This window comes from Mustelus asterias, chromosome 6, assembly GCF_964213995.1.
Source record: "Mustelus asterias chromosome 6, sMusAst1.hap1.1, whole genome shotgun sequence".
In the NCBI taxonomy this organism is placed as follows: Eukaryota; Metazoa; Chordata; class Chondrichthyes; order Carcharhiniformes; family Triakidae; genus Mustelus; species Mustelus asterias.
Genome location: NC_135806.1, coordinates 24,086,819 through 24,112,572, shown reverse-complemented (window position 1 = coordinate 24,112,572; position 25,754 = coordinate 24,086,819). Strand labels below are relative to the sequence as shown.

At 40.3% G+C, this 25,754-nt stretch overlaps 1 protein-coding gene across 8 annotated transcripts in view; it reads right to left on the bottom strand.

Moving 5' to 3' along the window:
* Window positions 1-25,754, bottom strand: part of LOC144494784 (nuclear factor 1 B-type-like) — a 321,955-nt gene that overhangs the window by 41,471 nt on the left and 254,730 nt on the right. For 6 of the 8 annotated variants that reach the window (XM_078214123.1, XM_078214124.1, XM_078214120.1 and 3 more), the window contains 3 exons: window positions 25,436-25,577; window positions 22,422-22,507; window positions 5,363-5,451 (listed from right to left, as the gene is read on the bottom strand). In XM_078214123.1, the coding sequence (XP_078070249.1) occupies window positions 5,363-5,451; window positions 22,422-22,507; window positions 25,436-25,577 (317 nt within the window). The remainder of the gene's footprint in view (window positions 1-5,362; window positions 5,452-22,421; window positions 22,508-25,435; window positions 25,578-25,754) is intronic. The other 2 variants (XM_078214127.1, XM_078214126.1) reach the window with 1 other exon arrangement.

Genomic DNA, 25,754 nt, shown 5'->3' with positions numbered 1-25,754 from the left:
TTTGTAAACAGTCCACCAGGGTCAAGAGATTTCCAGCTTCTTGAGAACTGCTTCATTACCTTTTCTTGCAAAATGCTGTCTTTTCCAGGAGCAGCAGTGTGCATTAACCCTTTAAGGGATTTTCCAGCCATTTCCACCAGCAGGATCTTCCGGTCCCGCCGAGGGTAACCTCTCTCCACGGGACAGGTGAGCCATGCAAAATGCCATAGGTATCAGAGGGACTGGAAGATTCTGCTGGCAGCCAATGATGAGCCGCCTGTACTGCTGGAAAAGACAATGTGTGGGGTTGGAGGGGGGGGGGGAAGCGGAAAATCCCGCCCAGTGTCTCTGAAAAAAAAACAAAGGCTGAGCAGAGTGCCAGCGGCCAGGAACAAGGCCATCATGTGGCCTTTCAGTTATGTAAATTGGCTGCCCACCTCCTGTCGGTGAGCAGCTGGGTTGCTGCTGTTCCTGCCACTAGAAAAATGGTCTGGCCATGTGAGTGTATCAGGTAGCCTTCATGACACACTTTGCTGGCTCCCTGCCTTGTTGCCTGTCACCGGAAGGTTGGTAAAATCCCAGACTATGTATTCTTTAATTTCCTGTCCTGTGTCTGGGCAGAAGGCTGAAAACTTTTCTGCACTTGCTTGATGAGGAAGTAGATCTGTTTCATTTTTCTGTTTCTTGAGAAATAGATGCAAGAAATGGAGTGAATTATCATTCATGACCTAGCCAGAAACATTCAGCGGAATTTTCCTGTCCCACCCGCCACGGGAATCATAGACCTGCAAAAGTCCATTGATCTCGAGCAGGGTTTTCTGGTCTTGAAAATCCCGCCCATTGTATTCTAATGAAAAGTCACTGATGCAGAAATTGGGGGGAGTTTTACACGGGGGGGGGGGGGGGGGGGAGTGCATATTTTGCTCACTCCCATCAATGGAAGGGTTGGTCGGAGGATTGTCCACTTTAAAAAAGGAGCCCCTGTCGGGCTAATATGGTAACAGTGGCCTCAGCAAATTTTGAGTGAGACTTCCACGCCTGAGAGATAAGAAATCTCGCTCTCCAGAGCTGCTGGCCCCTCTGGCTGGGCAGTAGTTGGGTAATCCCGCAGCGCCACAGTGCAGTAGTGGCTGCTGCTGGGACTACAAGGGGGTCCTGAGAAAAGATCACCGGCAAGGTAAGCCCAAAGATTTGGGACAGGGAGGGATCAGGAAGGAGGGAATTGGGAGGTCAGGTTCAAGAGGCCAGGGGTGGGAGACACAAAGTGGAGGTGGGGTAACCATCTTAAGCTGAGTGTCCTGAGGGGATCTCCCCACCTTCCTTCCTGTCTTTTATTTGGAGTTAGGAAAGTAACTGATTGGCCATCTTTCTTCTTCCTTCTCCCATATTATGGAGTCTAAGGCAGAAAGAAGTCCTTAAGTGGCATTTAATTGGCAACTTACGGGCCTCAGTAGATCTAAGGGTAGGTTAATATGGGGCAGAGCTCAAGGGTGTCTGGGAAGACTGTGGGCGAGCCTGCTTTATTTTATGTTTTATATATTATTACCTTCATATATGACAGTGAGCAGATGTAAACTTGCCCCCCCCCCCCCTGTCAACTTTTTTCTCCCCACAGATGATGCCTGAATTACTGATATTTCCAGTACTTACTGCCTTCGTTTTACATTCTTGCACTGTTAACTTTAAAGATAATGGCATAGATCCTCAACTGTAAAATTAACCATTAGATTGCTCACACACAGCCAGAGGAAAGTATTTTACGGACAAAAACTGTTCAAGAAGGTAGCTCACCACTATCTTGTCAAGAGTAATTGGAGATGGTTAATACATGCTGGCCTTGCCAGTAATATTCACATCCCATGGATGAATTTTTAAAAAGACTAAAGGATAAAAGAAACAATTACAGTTTATCTAAGAATGACATAATCCACGGTAAAGCCTACTCTGTTTATCTATCTGAAGTGTTGTTTGCAGAGCACAAAATCGTTCATTTTTGATATAGAATACCACAGATGGTGAACTTTGAAAAAATGTTTACTGCTTAATGTCATCTTTAATCTTGACACCAGCTATAGTTTCTAACATAAATGAATGTAAACATTTCCTTTTGACTAGCCTTTGGATTTAAGAAAATTATTCATGCATATGGCTTTTCTGAAATGTTCATATTGTGCCAACCTCTTGTTACAGTTGGAATCTAATGAGTTTATGTAGGGAAACTGAAGGCTACTTTAATAAGCTAGAACTCTGTTATTTGCTTTCCTCCCTTGTCACTTTAATTGATAATTCAGAAAGAAATTCAGATTCAAAACCTTCATATATTTTCAGATGGGACAACTTTATTTTAACTGTCATAAGATTATATTTGTTGGTTTTGAATGTTGGCCAGCTCAGTAACTGGAATCTATAATTCACATGGAGTGAAATCTGCATCTTAACTGCTGTGCTGCTAGACTTCCTCAATTCATATTTTCTTCCTTAATCCATTTCCCACCTTACACACAGCCGGCCTGGGCAAAGTGTGCAACCAAGTAAAAAACATTCCACCTTAAGAACAGTTTTCACACTGTGCTGGGCAATGTTGGAGTTGCATTTTGAATTATGCTGTACGCTCTTCCTCCCCCCCCCCCCCCCCCCCCCACATAGTCTCTGCCAAAGTCATCTGACAGGAAACTAAAGATTAAGTTTGTCCTACCTAAGGGAACAAAGAGCCCACAGAGCAATGAAACAGCTTACTGCAGAGTGCAAAGTTTCTAATCCATCTCAAATCTTGGGATTTGCTGGAAAGTGTCAATGCAAAGTTGTTTCTTTGCTTTAGCATTTTGTCTATGGATCATCTTTTTTGCACTGTACCATCCACGTCCACCATTTCCATAAAGGTTAACTTAAAGCACCAAACATAATCGTGTGGAAATTAGACTTTATTGATTGCTATGGTCTATTGTTCCCCTTTTTTAAGTCCCTGTAGTTCAAGTTCAATCTGGAATTACATCATGTCTGGTTTCCCTTGGTTACCAGACAGCTTGCGACGTGACTATGATTAGAGAGGAACAACTAATCTTCTTCATGCATCGGCTCCCCATCTATTCAAATATAAACTTTTTCTCACAAGCACACCTCAAGTATGCAGTGTAGTTAATTTATGGATCATGGTCTAAATTAGATTATTTAATGGCTTCTTAATGGATTGTTGACCCCCATCCTCTCATTTACATGTCTGGGTGTCTTACATCGAAGTTCCCGAGAGGATCAATCACAAAATTATATTTAAACTCATGTGAAAATGTGATGGATTTGGCCACATTATGTAGGATTTCTTTAAAGTGCACTAAGATTACTTGGCTACAAGCTTTTTTTAAACTATCTTTGTCAACTAGTTTTTCTGACACACATTTTACAATTTAGTTTACCTTGATCCAAATGAAGAAATCTTTACAATATTCTGCAATTCTAAATTACAAGTTTAAAAAAAGGTAATAAAGCATTTGATTTACGTTTCGAAAGACTTTGATTCAAGAGCGCAAAGGCAATCTTTTGAGTTTTTCAAATACAATTACAGAGTTTAACATCCTTGCCCAGAGTGCAGCTTGGAACAGCTGCTTCACTGTAAGTTTAATGTAAGTTACTGCAGTAACATAAACTTATGGCAGGAAGTGCTGACCCAGTACATTTGCCAGGATAGTCAAACAGAAACATTTATTTTTGTTCAGAAGAGGAAAATAAATAAGAATATTGATGCTACATGCAAAAGGATTAACCTTTTAAGTACAGTACTAAATTTCCTTTCACATTTGGTTGTACACAGATCAGCTCCCATCACCCAATATCTGTAAGGCCTCCACTTGAACAGTTAGAAATCTGGAAACTAACAAAAAGTGAACAGAAGGCTAGGAAGCTACCTGCAAAATGGCAAATAAAATAGCTGGTTATTGACTGGGAGCACACTCACAACATATTATTTTCTATGAATGGCAGCATGATTCAGAAGTACATTTAAATGTTGACTAGAACACTCAAACCCCGCTGAACACATAATTGGCTTAGTTTAAACCACATAGCTTCAGTGCATGACTGCCAATTAACCAAGCTGTATTGCACAATTCATTAAATATAGACATTGTACTTGCAAACAAAAACAAAACACACCTTTTATGCAATGAAAATGGACCCCAAAGTATTATGGAGTTTTATTAAGCCTCTACACTATCAATTGTAAATAATATAGAATATGCTCATAAACTTAATGTGTGAAATAAGTATAAGTTGCCCTATGATCAACCTAGGTGTTTTATAAACAGCAACCTGGAACAAAAACACTCAATGCATAAGCAATGGAAAATATTCTTAAAATGCTAAATTTGTAACTGTAAACTATGAACTATTAATTTGAGAATGCATGATTACTAATAAAGATAAAAAAGGTGGTGGTGAGTGTTCTGTAAATGAATATTTCTTCAATTGTGTCCAGAACCTCTGTCCATGCTTCATATATATGTTAATGAAAGGACTCCAGTAGATTATCTTAACTGCCTGGGATCTACCTGTTAACTTTGCAAAAACTTCACAAAAAGTAGTACTTTCTCTTAACTGTAAATCAGGATTAAGACTACAATACCCCTCTTTGCATTCACTTCATTCTCTATGCCAAAGGAACTCAGGTGTTTTCTTCAAGTTCATGTGTACTCTCTAAAAGCTATTATTCCCTTTTTCCAGAGAATTCTCCCCTCGTAGAATTACCTGGGTCAGAAACTTCTATGGCTAAGGACAATACATGCTCTGCTCTCAGGCCACTGCCTGTGCTATTGGCTAAGTGCCAGGATGTGCCTTTCCTCTCCATGTTTTAGCCCTGGGCCTCCATTCTGGTCCTCCCTGATAACTGAGATCCAGAACTCAAGGGAAGAGAATGGGACTGGAACCTGTGTGTCACAGGTCTTTTGGCTTCACACGCTTGTGCAAAAGTGTATCTGCTACTTTTCTGAAAAGCAGACTAATAGTTAAAAAAATATATACTTTTTTTTCTTTAAAAATCATAATCAAAGTGATTATGAGCACCAAACGTTGAGGAGTTAAAATTTCTTCTGTGCTAACTTTTCTTCAACATAACTTCAGGCTTCTTAAGAGTATTGTGAACAGATGTTTTACATTTAATTCTCGGAAGAGGGTGGCAGCCATGTTTATCTCAAGCAATGTGGGAAAATTCAGACAGTTTAACATTTCCAAATCCACTGTACTCCAAGTGTTCAAAAATGCTGAGGTAGATACTGACTCTATAAGATTTGCACCAAATAGTTTCAAACAGACTTGAGGCTAGACAACAAGGAGAAATAATGCAGTTTCATTTTTGATATGCAGGTGTAGATTTTAGAAATATTTAAAATATTACCTTTGCCAAGCAATTCCCAAAGTATCGTCACTGGCACTGGGGTATAAATGCCTGCCGTTTTGATTCATGGTCCAGTCACAAATCCTCAGCTGTCAATTGAAACCTATCAGTGAGATTGGGTATCGAGCAGAACTAGACTCCAAGAATACATGCAAAAAATTCACTTCCATTAAGAAAGGCATTAGTCTGATTAAGATGCAACATAGATTTCAATCAAGAAATATTAGAAAGTTAACCACATTGGTTCAACATTCCAGACAGACAGAGTAAAGGTTAACAAGAGAAAAAGTTCATTTTACTTTATTTCCTTAAAGGAACAATACGCACTGCAAAAACTGGCAATTAACGTTTGCCTGTCCTACAACCCTTTACGTAGTGATGAGGAACAGTCACAAAAGCTACACTGATCTGGGGGGGGCTTCAAAGAGCAGCATTTGGGAGCATTTAAGTTATTTCTCTGCCTTTTTCTTCATAAATGGCAACCAAGTAACATCAGCCAGAGATAGATTCAACTTCCGTGTCACTTTCTAGAAGCTCTTGATAAAACACTGTGGGACAAACATGCCCACATTTCAAACACTGAAATGCATACACCATATATAAACACCATGGTCAATAGCTGAGAGTGAAACATACATATGCAGAAAGAGCATGTGAGTGAGTCAATGTAAACAACAAATAGCAGAATCAATAGAAGAAACAGAAATGACAGAGTGATTATACCCTGCTTTATATAATCGGACAATTCTCAATGCTTATTAGTCCGGGAATTCAATTATTTTATTACATGTAATTCAAACAAAAGGTTGTATTTGACATTTTATTTAACAATGAAGAAAAGTGCATGCATTATCACTATCGGATGTAAACCAAACTATATTTGGCAGTGAGTAAAGGCATAGAGAGTATAATGCTAGGTAATTACTAACAATAATTCAATGGGTATAGCTGAAGTGGTAAGTCAATTATACAAAGCAGTAAAATTAATATATAATGTGCAATGGTCCTTCCATTTACACGTAAACTATAGTTGACTTCCGAAACAAATTGCATGATTTTAGCTGAACTTACATTTCAATTATATACAGGCATGTTTCCATCCAGAAGAAATGTCTATCTCTATTTTTAATCAATTAACTGGTTATTTCCCAACTTTTTAAAAAAATCAGTGTGATGATACTGTGCTTGTAAGAAATGTTGTTATCATGTTCCTTTAGTTTAAAAATCAGCTCTGATTTATATGATGCTGATCTGTCTGCAAACGAGACAGCTCCAATGCTGAGAATGCAGAAGAATAATTGATCCTAAATAATGGGGTGCTTGTTTTAATCTGAGCTGCGGATTTTTTTGTTTATTTTTGATTTTTCCCCTGGGGTTTCAGAGTAGGATTTGATTAGATCGATTGACAAGAGACAGAGTCATGTGAATGGGCCGAGCTAAGCTTACAGGCAAAAACAATTTTAGCGTTTGCTTGATCCAGAAAGAAGCAAAAGGTGTTTCTCGTGCTCTCTCTCTGGACGTTGCTGTTTTGGAACTGTCAGAAGACAGGTGTCTCTCTCCCCAGGGGTGTTCAAAGTCTCTAGGACTGTTAACAAGTTAAAACACGTAAGCCTGTGTTGTTTGCGAACTGATTTTTGAAGGGGAGTTTAGGTTTATGAGGAATATTGCTTAAATTGGAACTAATAAAGATAGCCTAGCAGTTAAGAATTGTATCTTGTCATGTTTAAGTATTTCAATTGGTAGAAGTTAAGCTAATTCATTTGTTATATTTAAACTGTATTGTTAAAGTTTGTTTTGATAAACTTTATCAAGTTTATGTCAATAGAATCACACCTGGAGTGACCCTATCCTCACGCTCATGCCAAAATAAAAAAAATATATAGTTGGGGTGTAGTATAACTTCATAATATACCTTGGGGTTTCTGATCTGGTCCCTAACATCAATATTAAGATCCATGTTACAATTTTGAGAGAGGATACAGGATACTGTTAGTTCTAGAGAAAAAAAGTATTTTTCTCAAATTTTGAACCATTTAATAACTCTAGGAAGACTGTCTAAATCCTCAAAAATGTCTGTTCTCATTTCATAAAAAGCACATATTTTGCGATCTCTAAAAACAAATCCTGCTACACTCTAAAAAGGTTTTCCACTGATTGTGTATCACTCATTCATAGTTTTGAATGGTATTCTTGCAGTAATTTACAATTTTACTGCGTTAAATGCTTCTCCGCAGTTTTACTACAGTGAGGGGAGGCCTATTTAAAAACTGTATAAGCTATGGCAAGCAGTTCAATGTTGATAAATTCTGCAACCTGAAATTAGAGCACAAAATGATGAAAAAGTTGAACAGAAAACTAACTGCTCCCTCTAACCCACACACCAAGGTGGTTAGTACCGAGTGTCAGCCGAAGATTTCTACAAGTTCTCTATTCAACACGCATACCAAAAGTGAAAGGTTACACAGAACAGGACAAGGCATAAAACAGAAGTTAAATCACAATTCCACACACAAAACCCTATGGGCAGAATCTTACCAATTCAGGCTCAGACTGAAAGCTGGTGTGTAACTTGATAGATGCACAGACCAGTTTTCTCTCCAAATCTTGAGCCACTCTGACTAAAAATAAGTGCAATAAGAAGTTTAACAACACCAGGTTAAAGTCCAACAGGTTTATTTGGTAGCAAAAGCCACACAAGCTTTCGGAGCTCCAAGCCCCTTCTTCAGGTGAGTGGGAACAGGGCATATAAAGACACAGACTCAATTTACAGAATAATGGTTGGAATGCGAATACTTACAGCTAATCAAGTCTTTAAGATACAAGCAACATGAGTGGAGAGAGCATGAAGACAGGCTGTCTTGATGCTCTCTCCACTCATGTTGTTTATATCTTAAAGACTTGATTAGCTGTAAGTATTCGCATTCCAACCATTATTCTGTAAATTGAGTCTGTGTCTTTATATGCCCTGTTTGTGAACAGAATTCCCACTCACCTGAAGAAGGGGCTTGGAGCTCTGAAAGCTTGTGTGGCTTTTGCTACCAAATAAACCTGTTGGACTTTAACCTGGTGTTGTTAAACTTCTTACTGTGTTTACCCCAGTCCAACACCGGCATCTCCACATCATTAAAAATAAGTGGCCAGAGTTTACACTGTCACTCTGACAGAGCAGGTGGCAACCCAATCCCAACACAAAATCATCTTCCCCACCACCCACCATCACCACAGAGGTATCGGGATCTCCCCCCACATGGGGCTCCCACTAGGGCCCGCCCCGGCACTAGCCCTGGCACAGGTTGGCAGTGCCAACCTGGCAGTGCACCCCCGGAAGGATCCTCGTGACTGTTTCAAATCTTTTTAAAGTTTAAAAAAGTTTATTTATTAGTGTCACAAGTAGGCTTACATTAACACTGCAATGAAGTTACTGTGAAAATCCCTTGGTCACCACACTCTGGCACCTGTTCGGTCACACTGAGGGAGAATTTAGTATGGCCAATGCACCTAAGCTGCACATCTTTGGAGTTTGTGAGGAAACCCAACCACCCTGACGAAACTCACGCAGACACGGGGAGAACGTGCAGACTCTACACAGACGATGACCCAAGGTGGGAATCGAACCCAGTTCCTGGCACCGTGAGGCAGCAGTGTTAACCACTGTGCCACAGTGCCATCGTTAGGGTTTGTAAACCTCGCCAATGTGACATGAATACTTAGTGAGGGAGAATCATGTTTTGGGGTCCCATTAATAATATTTAAATTCATTGAAATCTTTTAAAATGAAGTTCCCGCCTTCTGTGGGCGTGAACGTCGTGATGTCACTGGAAGAGATGGGGAAAATTGCAAAATACTGTCTCTCTGGAGAGAATCACATTTCCCGAGTTTCTCCAGATTTTCCACCCATGTCGCTGTTCTCTCTGACAGTAACAGCAGTTTGAATATCCCTCTCTTTATCTGGCTATAATAAAAGTCTCTGTTACATGAGTGATGCTCATTTTGTGGAAGCAAAAATGTTTTAATTGTTAAGTTTTTCCTTTCCTCATCTTTAACTGCTGACTCATTTTATGGTATATTTGTGCAAGCACCACAGTGGGCCATTCTTGTTTTGTGAGCACAGAGCATCGGCCAGTATTCAACTATCAGGCATCATAGTCAAGCTCAGTCTTTGAGATAGGACTTTCCTTGCCATTGCCTTCCCATTCTGTTACTCTGCTGGGGGAGTTCCAAATAGAGACCAGGTAATTCAGGAAGGAGAGAAAATTAAAAGCAAACTCAGTACTATACACTCAGTGCATAGTATTTTTGGTGACAGTGCAGAGTGGCAATTGACCTAACACTCTGTCACTCAAGTACAAGGGCAAGTGACATCACTGGACAATAAAAAAATGGATGCCCTCACAAGAACTATAAAATAGCAATAAGTCCCTATGATATCACTGATGCCACAAATAAAAACACTGATGGGATTAACATCTGCTTGTTTAGAATGAAAGTCTCTATTAAATCAAATATGTATATCAAAAGATAAAATCACAGAATCTTTACAGTGCAGAAGGAAGCCATTTAGTTCACTGAGTCTGCACTGGCTCACTAAAAGAGCATTCTACCTAGTCCCATTTGCCTGCCTTATCCCCATAACCTTGCACAAAATCCAATTCCTTTTTTACCGCGATCAAACCTGCCTCCATCACCCTCTCAGGAAGTTTGTTCCAGACTCCAACCACCCTCTGGGTGAAATAATTCTCCTCAACATCACTGTTACTTTTGCCAGTTATTTTGAATGTGTGTCCTCTCGTACTTGATGCTCTCAAATGGAAATAGTTTCTCACTATTTATCTACGTTCCTTTGTCTTAATATCTATTCTGTTGAATTGCAAAGGTTTGTTCAGGAATGAAATTCTTGTTTGGCAGCAGGCAGAGTAAATGGGGAGTACTTCATAACATGGTAAAAATCTAAGCTTATTAATATAGATATATCATGCAAATGATGATATGCAATGCATACATGGAGATGAAAGGACCAAGGGGAAGTAATCTTCAATCCAAAGCAAATAAAGTATTTTAATATGCATTTGCTGTGTAAAACCTTTGTGCAAATTATTTACCAAAGCTGTAGTTCTTAAATGCCTGACTTCAGAGGAATTTTGCTGCAAGGAGGGAAATTTGCACACTTATTCATTGTGTTATTAGTTTTAATTATGGATAATCGAGTATGGAATTGCCAAATGAATGAAATGCTTAAGCGAGCAAAATGGAAGACTCCACATGCTACATCTTCTTCAGCATCACAACGTATCTCAAATTGGCCTATTCACTGTGTTTATCATAGAATCCTACAGTGCAGAAAGAGGCCATTTGGCCCATCGAGTCTGCACCAACCACAATCCCACCCAGGCCCTATCCACACACTAACCCCTCTAACCTATGCATCCCGGGACACTAAGAGGCAATTTAGAATGGCCAATCAACCTAGCCCGCACATCTTTGGACTGTGGGAGGAAACCGGAGCACCCGGAGGAAACCTACGCAGACACAGGGAGAATGTGCAAACTCCACCCAGGCAGCGACCCGAGCCGGGATTCGAACCCAGGTCCCTGGAGCTGTGAAGCAGCAGTGCTAACCACTATGCTACCGTGCCACCCCATTTAACATTTACCGTTTAACAGTAATGCAAGACCCATTGTTGACTATGCAGCTCCTGTTTAGAATGCTTAACTTCGGAAAAAATGCGTGTGAACAAGCTTGAAGGTATTCAATAACAAGCACTGAAAACTGATCCTAGGTAATGCGTACCAAAGCTACTCTGGCACAACTGAATGTGTGTTCCCTTGCTGAAAGGTTGAAAACTCTGTCTGGACTTTGTTAGAAAACTCCTGAATCCCATTTCCCATCGCCACAACCGCACAAAAGTAAATGTGCAATGGAATTAAAGGCGGAAATAGACCATTCTGTAAATAAGATGTAGAAGAAATAGACAAGACAGTCCAATACCCTACTTTTCAAAACTCATAATTAGTATGTAAATGATTGAGAATTTAACAGACTCAGCATGACAAAATATGATCTATTGATTTAAATATAAAATGCAGTGTAAATTAAGGAGACTTGCATTTTGCAACATATTGTAATTATTTGAATACTAAAATGATTATAATTGTGTAATCCTTTTAATATTTATTTTAATGGTTGTCTATAATTATGATTACTTGTTTTATTTGTATCATCATCATCACAATTTGGCATCTGCTGCCATGATTTTCCAATAAACCAATTATCTATCCATATCTGTATTTTTTTACATGTGAATCACATTGTATCACTATTATTAGAAACTAGCTAGTCCCATAGTCCTGATATTAAAATGTCAGGTGTCCATCCAGGGCCTTGACTCAAAATCTACGACTGTACCTTCAAAAGGCAAGTTTTCATGATTCATGGCTGGGTCACTCGTATGTTTTGCACTGTTAAAAGAATCAAGTACTGTAAGTCTCCAGTCCACATTTTTATAGAATCCCTACAGTGCAAAAGGAGCCCATTTGGCCCATCAAGTCTGCACCGACCACAATTCCATCCTGGCTCTCTTCCCATAACCCCACATATTTACACTGTTAATGCCCTGAAACTAGGGTCAATTTACCATGGCCAATAAACCGAACCTGCACATCTTTGGAATGTGGGAGGAAATCAGGGCACCCAGAGGAAACCCACACAGACATGGGGAGAATGTGCAAACTCCACACAGACAGCGAACCGAGGCCAGAATTGAACCCGGGATCCTGGCGCTGTGAGGCAGCAGTGCTAACCACTGTGCCACCATGCCGCCCTTGCTCCCCAAACCTGACATTCAACCCTTTCAGAGACATGTCGGATATTCTACACCTCACTCTTCCCTTCTCCTCCTCAAACCTATCCCGCTCCTAAACTTACAGTTGTGAACTAGGGGCCTCTGAATGAAATATGTATTAGAACAAAACCATCACTACAGTAATCTGGACGAACATACAAGAATGATAAATGGCACTAGGAGAAGTGAGTTTCCCTAGAGTTTATATAGAAAGATGCTGAAGTGGCGCCTTGAAAAAAAAGAATTGAGAGCAGAAATTCTCGAGTTTAATCAGTCATAAACTGGGGAAAGGGAAACCAAAATAAATCTGCCTTTTTCCGTCCATTTCCTGCAGAAGCTCACTTGTAGCTGTGGATTTTCATTTCAGCTGATTGTGGTTTCAAGATAATGATGATGACCACAAATAGTTTCTGTACCTCTCTCCCCACTTCTTCCCCCTCAAAGCAATTTAAATTTCCTTGTGTACGCGCAGTCAGTTGACTGGTACTTAATATTACTTGCCTTTCTTTCCGGTACTTTTAGTAGGGCTCAAGTTCTACGCATTTTGTGAAAGCTCAAATGAATTACAAGTTTTAAAGTTTATTTATTAGTGTCATAAGTAGGCTTACATTAACACTGCAATGGAAATCCCCCAGTTGCCACGCTCTGGTGCCTGTTCGCGCACACATGAGGAGAATTTAGCATGGTTTATGCACCTATCCAGCACATCTTTTGGACTGTGGGAGGAAACCGGAGCACCCGGAGGAAACCCACACAGACATGGGGAAAACGTGCGAACTCCGCACAGGCAAGCTGGGAATTAATTGAACCCCGGTCCCTGGCGCTGTGAGGCAGCAGTGCTAACTATTGTGCCACCCACAATGGATATATGTAAAGCAAAACTGAACAGCCAACTGGAAGAACCGTGCTGCTCAGTTCTGTCTTTGCACCTTAGTATATTCTGCAGCTACTTCTGCCAATTTTTCATTTCCAACATGTCCAGCATTGTTTGCCTGTGCACCATCATGTAACCTCACCATTTTATTTGCTCCTATTCTGCTGTGTGCTGGACCAATGCTGACTCCTTCCACTCTCTCAACACCAACTTCAAAGTCATAACCATTAATACAATGTGGGTCGGACATCTACATATTTGCAAGTTTGCCTTAATTGGTGTTTAACAGGCCAAAAAGTGATTATTAGCAGTAATTCAATCTGTTCTAGGAGGAATTTTGGGACAAAAATATTCTAATTCGCCTTTGATCCGAATTTATTAAATCGCTATACATCAATGCATATTTAGCACATAGGAGTTGGTTTAGCTCAGTTGTCTGAACGGTTGGTTAGTGATGCAATGCAATGCCAACAGCGCGGGTTCAATTCCCATACCAGCTGAGGTTATTCATGAAGGTTCCACCTTCTCCAACCTTGCCCCTCGCCTGAAGTGTGGTGATCTTCAGGTTAAATCACCACCAGTCAGGTTAAATCACCGGCCTTTAAGGGGGAGAGCACCCTATGGTCATTTGGGTCTATGGTGACTTCACCTTTATTTAGTTCTAATACAGAGTAATGTCATCCTTGTCTAAAAAGTGCTACAAAGCACCAATAAACATATCAAAATTATTGAACCCAGGAAATGCAACAGCACATATAATAGATGCAGAGTAGTTAAAGTTTGGTGGGAATGTACTGGGGTCAAAATGGAACTGATGATTCACCAACATGGTTACAATTCTGAACTACACAGCACACACCAGCATTCGTTCAAATGCCACCTTTTGCAATAATTGTAGAAAATTCTTTAAATTATGTAAAATGACACTGTAAATGTCTCAAAAACCACAAAGCAAATTTAAGGTAACTGGCTTTCAAGAAAGGAAGACAGAGAATGGGCGTATTTTGCTTAGATTACTAGAAGGAGGCAGGACATCAATAAAATTAAACAAGCTTGATTTTTCCACGGACTGTTGGTATTTTGACTGCAGTTTCCTTTCCCAATTTCCTTTAGAAGAAGCGTCTGTGTAATATGACCCAACTTCCCTCCTCCTATATCTTTGCGTTCGGCCTTCACCTTGGTAGTCCAGTGATTTGATTTCATGTCAAGCTGTCAGTCATAACCCAAGACACAATGAGAACTGGGAGCCTGTGGGATGCTGATTGTCCACAGCAGACTTCCTTCCACTGCTGCAGTTGCCTATGTCGGGAGGAGGGCTGTGGTGCATTGATGTGGTTTTCCATTCATTGTGTCCCCATTAAAGCTTGTTCTCTGAAAGTCCACCACCTCCAACAACTACTACACCTCAAAGAAAAAAGTAAATCAAAGGCAACCCAGTAATGCAAAAGAATAGCATAAGAGTGGAGAATAAAATCACCAGTTTAATGAACTCAAAAGCATTAAAACCAGGAGCACACCCCTTCATGTAATTTAACAATAAACTGTATTAAAGACAAATGGAAGAATATGATTAACAAATTATAGCCAGTAATCACACAAGTCTAAATGAAAATCTGAAACAGTGCGTCATGAACACTCTGTTACACAACTGCTGTGATATACCTATGTTACTACAGATACTCTCTGTGACAGTATGAGGTTTTGCGAGGTGCTTAGGAGAGGAAAGATATTGATTTTTGCATGTTTTCCAAATTATACAACCAATTCTACTCTCCAGTATGGTGATATCATCAGAATTTACAAACCTGTTGGAAATTTCTTGGAACTTTATCAAGTATTCATTGCTCATTTAAAAAATCAACTAACTTTGGGACCAGGTATTGTGGTCATTATTTCAAGTGCAATCCACCAACAATAGGTTTAACCTATTTATTAGCTGTCTTCAGCAGCACATCACTCCCCCAGTGTGTTGGGGGAGCCATTTTGAAATGGCTTGCTTACCAAGGGGAAAGGCAATTAAGCAGTCGGATTTAATTTTCTGAATACTTTTTTTTTATGGGCCTAGTGATATATCTACCAAGTAACAACACTGGCAAAATTAATTTGAAACTCCTAATATTGAATCCAAATGATACACTCTGTAGCATTCCCTACTTGGACTGCATAGATCAAGATAATTCTGATTTCAACCAAGTGCATTGTGAAATCCAGCAGTGATGAAATATCCACTACGATCCTGTTGGCTTTGCAAAGACTTTTAGGTCTTATCTTGTCATTTGCAAAGTGGATTGCACTGGAAAATTGAGAAGTGTTCTATTTTATTGAATTAAACAGGGCATTGCAGAAATCATCTTTTTCATCAGCAGATTTCTCTACATGAACCACATTCTTCTCAGATTTGTATTCATGTATTAACTTTCACTTGCTTAGTCAAAAGGGAGACACTTTGAGTAGCAAGTAGAAATAAGGTAAGTCATGTATTGCAGTGCTTTGTCTCGGCAACTATTATTTTTGGGGCTTTGTAAATCTTTAGAAGTACAAAAGCAGTAAAGGGCAGAGAAGGGCTTTTCTTACTAAAAAGGATCATGCCTATGTTTTCTAACATGAGAAAACTAATGAATAGAGCCTACAGTTTGGAAGAGTGGTATATGCCTTGTTAACATTTCCAATTGTTGAATCTTTCTTGAAAAAATGTGATTCTAGAATTTGAAGTCAATGTACAGTAATTTTACTGTAAAAATGTGCTGACCTGTGCTTCTGGTGCAATTGGCCTGATAGATTCTTGCGATGTTTAATGTGCGGCTGTTATTCATTTCTAATCATTACAAATGCACAATTGCTCATTAACCTGACTGCCCAATTAACTACATATACAGACAGAGCAAGCAGTGTACTGATTTTGCTTGTTGCTGTTTCGATGAGTGCGACAGACCATTTTGTATGCTCTAATTAGTTATACATAGCCACTGCAACAAGCTGCCACCAACTACCTCATGCTGCTTGATTAACCGCCAAGTCACTGATGCCAGACTGAGACCATGACTATAGGTTCACGTCAAGATTCAGACTCCCTTTATACAGACAGATGAAAGAACGCAAAACAGTTAGAAAACTATAAGCCATGTCCTCTCTTTGTCCATGCATTTTGCTACAAGTTCGCATTATTTTGATAAGGAAGTACCAGATTCAACACAGCAGCTTTTCAGAGACTAATATATCTATACAAAAGCACTAACTGAGCCCATATGCTTACCCAACGTTAGTTAATAGATTGACCCTATAGAAATACACATACCTTTGTTTATACATATAGTGTTTATTCGGTATCAATTGAGAAGAGGAACATGGCAGGCAGCATATACACTCGCTAAACATTATTTGTTCAATTGATACTTTAAGCCACAATATATTTAGTGAAGCATTAACATCTAATTTTGGTAGCTTGGTGTTTCATGGCACTTTTAAAATTAAGGATTATTGCACACAAAATTAGCAAATATATCTACCCTCATGGCAGTTAAGCATTTCAGAGTAACTTCCATTACTAAAGCTAAATGATGCATGAAATCTTAAATTCTGCTTGTTATAAACCATTTGAACGCACTCTTATTGAAATTAAATAGCTGTAGTAGAGACACTAAAGAGGTACAGCTATCCTACTAATGGCCTTGTTTTGCTTTAACTGCCCACAATTCATCCGTAGAAAAATTTCAGGTTTTCTTTGGCATTAAAGCCACGGAGCAATGTCAAAAGAGAGTCATCCAGTCGTATGATATCATACCACAGAAATATGAATCATAATGCAGGCAGCCACAACAAAGAGAAAAGGTTACGCAGCTGACACTATTTATTTTAAGGGTCACCACCTATTAAAATATCTAGTGTTAGAAGGACCTTTTCCCACTGCAGCTCATTCTCCCCATCAGCTTTTTAAAAAATTCTTGGCTAATATAAAATGAGGAATAGTTGGATTTATTTTGACCCATGCTTTCTATTTTTATACAATTCATTTTTTTTTGCTGCCTAAGTACAAGGCAATAAGTATCAAACACTCTGAAGCTGATAAGTAATAAAAGCTTTCTCGTAAATCACATCCATGTTAATATTCTAGAAAGGTTAACCCCTTGAGCATCACCAAGTGTCAGCATTCAATTCATTCCTGTTCACTTTTGTCTTTAAAGGCAAAATTCAGCTCATAAACTATGTCACCATAGATAAAATCCAGCAAAAGAACCTTTAACATTGTTCATTAGATAAAAGTGGTTTATCAATTCCATTGTTCATTCTGCGTATTCTTAATTAAATATAGAACTTACACATGAACAAAGAGCAGTAGACCATTCAGCCCCTCGAGCTTACTCCGTCATTTAATAAGATCATGGCTGATCCGATAGCAACTTCAAATCGGCACCAACCTACTCCTGATAACCTATCATCCCCTTGCTTACCAAGAAATTATTTACCTCTGCCTTAAAAATATTCAAAAACTGCTTCCACCATCTTTTCAGAAAGAGAAGAGACTCACGACCCTGTGAGTGAAAATAATTCACCTCATCTCCATTTTAAATGATCTACCCTTTAATTTTAAACAGTTGCTGCTAGTTTTAGATTCTCCCCTTGGGAAAGATTTTTTAAATCAATACATAGGATAGACCGATCAATTAAAGCTTGTTCATTCAAGACATCATAGGGCTGATTCTCCGAGCAGCACAGCGGGCCGGGAAACGTCAGCAGAGGCTGTTTAGTGGACTTCCCACTGGGTGCCACGGCCTCCACGCATCTCTGGCTCCAAGTGTTTTGGAGTCATCAGCTCCACACCAGAAATCAGCATGGAGCTGATTTAAATATTTAAATCTCAATTTACATTCTATTAGTGGCCCAGGACTGAAGTCTGTGAGGAGTGGTTCCCTCCAGCAGGGTTTATTCCTGCTCCCTACTAATGGGAAACAGGTGGCCCGACCTGCAGGAGGGGACAGAGGCCATGGAGGCCTCCCCAGCCTGGTTCTCTGGCACTGTCCAAGGGGCAAACTGGCACTGCCCACCAGGCACTGGGTAGTGCCAAGGGAGCAGGGCCAGAGGGGGCAAACAGTGAGGGTGCGGGGTACCACTGCCACTCTGCATAGGGCTTGGTGGCAGAGGGAGGGAAGAGGAGATTGGGACTGCCGCGGGGGAGGGGTTCAAGGAGATCGGGGCCGGCTGATGGGGGGGGGAACATCGGCTGGTTCAGGCAGGTCTGGAAGGCCAGCGATCGGGGAGTGGGGTGGGAGGGCCAGCGATGGGGGGTAGCAGGGCTGGCCAGTGATTGGGAGGCCAGCAGTGCGGGGCTACTGCATATGCGCCGATTTCGGTGCTGACAGATTGGTGCATGTGTAATGGCCCACTCAGCACTATGCTGCTGGCATCTCCAGCAGGAATAGGCCCCGGCACAGATTTTCAATGTGAATCTCGCTTGCGCACTCTGCAGTGCTCAGAGTGTGGGAATTTCATTTCAAAAATCCTGTTTAAAAAAAACCCGTGGGAGTTACCCCAATTTTCACGCAAATTCCTCCCCCCCCCCCCCCCCATGATTTTGTTTCATATGCGCTTGGTATTAGATATAGATAGTCCACCCAGTTTGGACTATTTGATACGGACTATCAAAAACTTTAAAAACTACAAGCATAAGACTCTGAACTGATCAGTTGTTTTGCTTGAGAGAGTGCTGTGGTATGGAAGGGAGTTACAGTGGAATTGTAACTGTATTCCTTATGCTGTATCTTGATTTCACCAGGATTGGATGTTAGAAATTTTCACTATAGTGTTGAATTCAGTCATAGCTAATAAAGTTAATTGTGTCTGTGTGAAATGTCCATCACCAGAGAGACCTCTTCAATCTATTAAAAGCTCATTAAATTTTTAATCTTTAAATGAAAATGATCAATTCCAAAATAATAACTTGTATGTTTCTGATAGAGGCTGGCTGTGTTGGGGGGATGGGCAGTCATATAAGGAAAGTATAGAAATATATTTTTAATGTCCAAAGATGTGCAGGTTAGATGGATTAGCTTTGCTAAATTGCTCCTTAGTGTCCCAAGTTGTGTGGGTAATGTGGATTTACTGGTATTGGGTGGGCAGGCTTCGGGGGGTGGGTGGAGGGGGGGGGGGGGTGGCGGGGGGGCTAGGTGTGTGGGCTGATACTGAGTCAGAGTAGACCTGATGGGCCAAATGGCCTCCTTCTGTACTATGTGTCTGTTTTTGTTGATTATACATTGCTTTGAGACTATTTGCCATGACTACTCTCGATATTGAAAGTGCATTGAGAACAGCACTGATCAAAGAACTCTCTTATTGAGGTTTTAGATCTTGTTTCCGTATTCTGCTGCAGCTACGAGATACGATTTTGCCTGCAACAAAACTACAAAATTGTTTTATCTTTGGTGCTTAATATAATATTCTCAGAAGAAGTGATTCGTTCTCAATGTTTCTGAAAGTTTTTTGAATTTGTTGGGAAGGCTTTACAAATTTGACCATCCTTTGAATTCCACAAAGTGTTGAGCACTTCTTGTCAGAACATGATCAAGACAAATCCTATCACTTTTGTATGAAATCACATTTGGTAATATTAGTGAACAAAAGAGCAGGAATATGAACCATTTGTTCTTCACCAATGTGCTTACCAGGACTCCAGTGAAAATAAACAAAGTACGGATACTTCCTGATGTGGTAGAATCCATCAGAAGAAAAAGGTGATATTGCAAATGAGGGAACGTTTGAGAGACTTTGCAAGAGGACGGTGAGAAGAATACCTCAGTCAAGCCTTCCAGCAGCATTGCCATCTCACAGAGTATCAGTGGTAATCTGGGTACCTTGTCATTAAGGGCGGAATCATAGAGTCCCTACAGTGCAGAAGGAGGCCATTTGGCCCATCGCATCCGCACCGACCACAATCCCACCCAAGCCCTATTCCCGTAACCCCTCATATTTACCCTGCTAATCCCCCTGACACGAGGGTTAATTTAGCATGGCCAATCAACCTAATCTGCACATCTTGTTGTGGAGGTGACACAAGTCTCGGCCATTGGCTGGACAGCCAGCGAGACCCTCTCTTCAAGAAGGCCCACCACACTCAAGCACTTAACGCGTCAGTCGAGGTCCTTCCCCCGAGATCAAGAAACCCGGGATCGAAGTCTTATCCTTGATATCTGCTGGCCAGAGGCCGGCGGCTCATCTGTATTTGGAAACATTACTGGGGAGGCTGCTGTTACCACACCTACCTGAGGCCTCGAATAAAGGAGGATCCAGGCACAAGTGAGTAATGGAGGGTGGGGGATCGCACCATGAAAGTTGTGGGGAGAGGGATTGAGGGAGTTTGGCAGCAAGGGCAGAGGAATGTCTTTCTGTTCAGATGCCCACTACCTTCCCAATGCCTTGATCATGCACCGAGTGCCTTTCAATGAGGGACTCTACTGCAGGAGCCTGCAAACAAACATGTCAGGGTCTGCCTATCATGCATCCGGCATGGCAGGTCCCCCACCACCAACAGCAGTGGGATGAGACCCTTAATTGTGTCAGGAGCCTGTCTGTCATTCTTGATTGAACAGCAAGGCCTCTCCATGCACTTTAATTAGCTGCAGCACTGAAAACTGCATTAGGTTCGTCTGAAGCACAGCGTGCGAGGTCAGGACCTGGAACTATCTCCCATTTCTAGTTCCCAATCCCAGATTTTACAAGGCAAGAGGTTCTAGAAGAGCATGATTTTGTCTTGAAAATCCGTTTAAATGGAAATTTCATCCAAAAAAAATTAAAAGGGAAAATACAGAGAGTGACTGCAAATAGGTGTGACAGAAAAGGATGGAGAGACAAAACCACTAATTATTGCTTTGTGGCTTTTGTGGTTGGGCACAGAAGTTCCAAAATGAGTACTCAGAGGGTTATTCTGGCAAAGAGACATTGGTAAGCAATCATGGATGTACATGTGCACTTCAGCGGCAACTTAATGTTGAAGCCATCAACTGTACAATACTTTCACAATTTACCATGGCTGTGCCTATTAAGTCTGATATTTTTATTCAACCATTCTTCAAAAAGTTACATCTTAGTCCTCTTATTAATGTTTTAATGGTATTCTATTAAATAGTGTACTTTTTATGTAGTTCCTCCCTCTCCGCACCGAAACCCCGCACTAATATGAGACAAAGGCAAATTTAATTGATAATTGAGTATGACTTCAGCATTCAAGAGCGGGGGACCGGAAAGTCTCAGCAAAATCATGAATTACTGCTCTTCTTTCATAAACGGTACATAAACCGTAATTACCAAACACCACATACGTTTATGAGAGATTAAGCAAAGGAGCAACGTTTAAAGATGAAATGTAATCTCGGATTCCGACTCGCATCCCTCCTTATATTTTTATTTGTGTTTTGAAAATGCTGACCAGAGGGCAGAGATGTTGTGTAATGTGACAAATAGAATTTTGCTCTGGTGACAATCTAAGACACTCGCAGTCAGAGCATGTTCAATTCAGAAGAGCATCTTTCTCCTCTAACTCACTGTCACCAATGACACATTTGTTTACAATATGGATGTGAATGATGGCTGGGAGTTTAGCTTGGACTACAAAATTGATGGTAAAATTCTGTGCAGCTGCTGGCTGTCAAATTGATAATTCACATGTGTGAATAGTCAAGTTCACTTTTAAATCACTCTTGGGTGGGCAACTGGGGTCATCTGTCACTTCAGTGGAAGAAAGCTGATAGGTTGATGGAGAATAGTTAATGCTGTTGTCCTTCATTAAAATGTTCCACTTTCCACACAGAATCCACCTTCCCTCAACAGGAGCAAAGAAAATTAATTGGCTGCCATGCCTACCTGAATGAAAAAGGAGTTAATTCTGGAAAATATCTTTGCCTTATCTTTGAAAATCCATTTTAAAAATGGAGTGCCAACCAATGTGCAAACTTCTACACTGAAAATGTTTGTGTGCTTAAGATCTTCGACTAGTTACAATATTTAACATTCACGTGTCACCCTCACGTAAGCAGTAAGGCTCTCATAGCAACACAGCACAATATAGAACAGTATAACAACATGATCAATCATGCAGTTGTGAACTGTCACTTAGCCTTGAAATACAGTGAGCCAATGGAAGCCAGGTTCAGATTCTCATTGGAAGCAATGTCCCATAGTGCTTTGGGCAGGTGGCAGTTATCATTTGAAAAGAAGTAGATACGTTAATCTTTCCTCCTGACTTCATACCATTAGTTGCTGTTCTCTGCTAAAAAGATTTAGAATATTAACACTGCAGTAACGTAATGGACCTGGAACATTATCACACTTAGCCAAATAATGAGAGGAATTGTGCCCACCTGCTGCTGGTGGAGGAAGGCTGGGTCCCTTGAGCTGAGTCCAACAAACTGTCGGTTGGCTGGGGGCGTACCTGAACCTGTATAGGCTGATTAAAAAGAAAAAATGTAAATTACACTCCAGGTAATAGACTTTGTAATATCAATGCAATATCGAAGTCTTTCATAGCATTATTAAAACAAAATTTTGCTTCAGGCAAACCTTCCAGATAAGGGGGCAGAATGGATTTTTGAGTGATTGAGAAAAGTGAATCAGCCAGTGCTACCAAGCCTTTTACATGCTGAAGGTATAATGGTGTAGTTGTTATTTCTGGCAATACTAGCAAGAACTATTTCCTTTACTATATACTTTTCAGGAGACATCTCAGAGACATTAATTCATTTTTTTTAATGAGTTAACAAGTGCGTTAAAAAAAATACAATTAGTGGAATGTCATATGAATGCTGCACTCATTAGTTTAACTAAATGAATCTTGTTCCATTACAGCGTGACAAGACTTAATCCTCAAGGCTGACCTATGCTCTATATTTCAATCATGATTTTTGTCGGAGTCAGATTGTATTTCCAAATTTCGGTGCACAGAGTGCATTTGGTTTTGAGAACACAGGGAATAGTACAACCCAACCGGTGGAGGTTAAAGAAATTGTCTGTCACTGTTTCTATTCATCACTGGTGAAGTAGCATCAAAGTGAAACAAGAAGCATCTTCTTTCGAGAAAACCGACCTTCTGAACAAAACTGACAGCTGTGATTTTCTTTCTAAGGGCAAAGCGGATTGGGAAAGGGGGCATTAGTTTTGTAATCAAGATGCAGAATGCATTAATGCAACTTTTTGAACACAGTGCTTTTCAAGTGGAAATGCCGCATTCCATGTTTTTTGAAAGACTACTCTATTTGAATATATGATAGAAGGGAGAGCAAAGTGCCAGTGTGGGTCACTTCCTTTCTTTCACGCATGTATTCTTTGTGTAGTTTCCGTTTTCGGAACTTCATCTGGCTTTCCAGTTCTAACTGGCCCTGTCAATATTCATATATTTTGGTAAACTTTCAAGGCAACTTGTGTGGTCCCAGATACAAGTGATAAAAAATCAATGGGTAACATTAACAGGTAGAACCTATGGACTGCGGGGCATTGAAACAGTTTATAACAGAGCAGCAATGGTTAGATGTTACCAATGCTGTGTATTGAATGTGAATTTGTAACATTGACTCTTTTAGCTGCTCAAAATGGTAAAGGTCAAGTTTAGAAGGACAAAAAGGCCAGGGTTTTCCATTGGTGAAGGTGGCCTGCCATTGGCGGCTGGCTGGATGATCCAGTCCTGCCGAGGTCTATGGCGCTTTCTGTGGCTTGCCGATCCCACTGCCAGGAATCCCATCATGGGGGTTGCCTTCAGCAGAACTAGAAGACCCTGCTGACAGGAAGGGCCAGAAAATCCCACCCAGAGAGTAAGAGAATGAAAAAAAAATGAAAGAATTTCCAATGGATGAAACAAAAACAGAAATTTGGGACAACATTTTGGAAATGTAACAGCAAAAAAAAATTTTTTTTTTCTTTTTTTCAATGACTTATTCTGCAAGTTGCTGCATACTTTTCTGATAATCTTGCCTCCTTCCTTGAGCACAGTCTATAGACATGTGTTGTCCCTAGTACTTTCCTAGTCACCAATATTAATGAGTGAGCTTTTATTATGAAGTGTTGGTGAACTGTTCAATTACAGGGACATCATAATCAGTGCCCAGCCTTCGCCTGATATCAAAACTGACAGCAGAGCTCACAGAGTAACAATGAGGAGGGGCAGCCATGGGAGATTTTAATCGCCCCAAATAGAAAAATTCAGGACAACTGTTAAGCCTTTTCTCCACAATTATGTGATCAGCAACTGAACACTAATAGGGAGTGAACTGGGTCTTTCCTGCTTAGTCATTCATTGGAGGAGCTGTTACTACTCCCTGAAGGAATGAAGCAAACTTTCACAAAGTGAAAGCTCCTATTCTATAAATTTATATTTTTACCTGAACTTGAATCAGAAAACTATTTATAAATATGTTCAAACCTCAGCACACTCAATACTTCAGTAGAACTGCCCCATTAAATCTCACGGCAAAAGTGCTGCGTTTTAAAACAAAAAAAAACATACAATTACAGCACAGTGTACGCTCACCTTTAATTCTTGGGCACAGAACAACTACCTGTAGTCTACATGTGACCAGACACGGGTTTGAACAGCTGAGAAGCTGCAAAGGCACGGCAAATCAATTAGTACACAAGTCGCAGCTGTCTAGAGGTTTTCTCAAAAGAAGACATTGTTCTCCTATTTCATTGCTGACAGTCTCCCACGAAACACATTAGCGAGCCTTTGTTAATTTCACCCAGGGAGAGAGATACAGAACACACTGTGGCAGTTTAACCACAGGACCTGGGAAAGAGATGGCCAATCGCAGCACGTTCCAGCACATCTGATTTTCATCATTAACACAGTCTGAGAGCGCTCTCTTGAAATTTGCTGTGATCAATCAAAGCTCATAATGCTGTTTAAACTGTAGGCTGCAGCTGTCACAAACCAAATTTGCCACAATAATTTATTAATACTGTAAAATCAAAAGTTCAAGTATAATTATAACTTGGTCCAATACTGTCTATTGTTTAGAAAGCACCAAAAATGTTAATGGTCAAATAAGCTGCACTTTCTGAAATCCATCTCAATTCATGGGAATTAATCACGATGATTCAATTAGCTTTGTTAAATGCTTGCCTCTTTATCGTGTTTGCATGGTTTATTTTTGTTTTAATAATGCAAATGAGAGAGATAAACACACAAGCCAAGAGAAAAAAAACGACATAACAAAATGTATTTAATCTGAGAGAAATAGTTTCATAGATATTATTCTGTTTACCTCAGGAGTGTGAATACTATTCTTGCATCAGGATTTGAGGAGGGAGTGATATAATCGCAGGGGGGTAACACCTTGCCTATTTTAAAGGTACTTACTGGACGATGGAGATGATGTTGTCTCACCTTCGGTTGATGTAGTGATGGGTTTAGTGTCTGAAGACATGGCCAGGGTCACCGGTCTGGACATGCCATGATGAGGTGAGGGAGCCAGTACTGAAGTAAAATGACCAGGCACTTTGCCCACTACTTGGCCACTACTATTCGGCTGTGAAAAAAGAACAGAGAAATTCAGGATCAGTCTATGGTGCCATTTTTTTTTGAGTAACAGGTCTAAAGGCAAAAAATTGTTCTTCAATTGTAAGTGTAGTTTTTTCAGAGCAAGCAAATGTTAGTTTTGTTGCTTGTTATGTAACACCTTCATTTAATCACAAGGCTCCCGGTT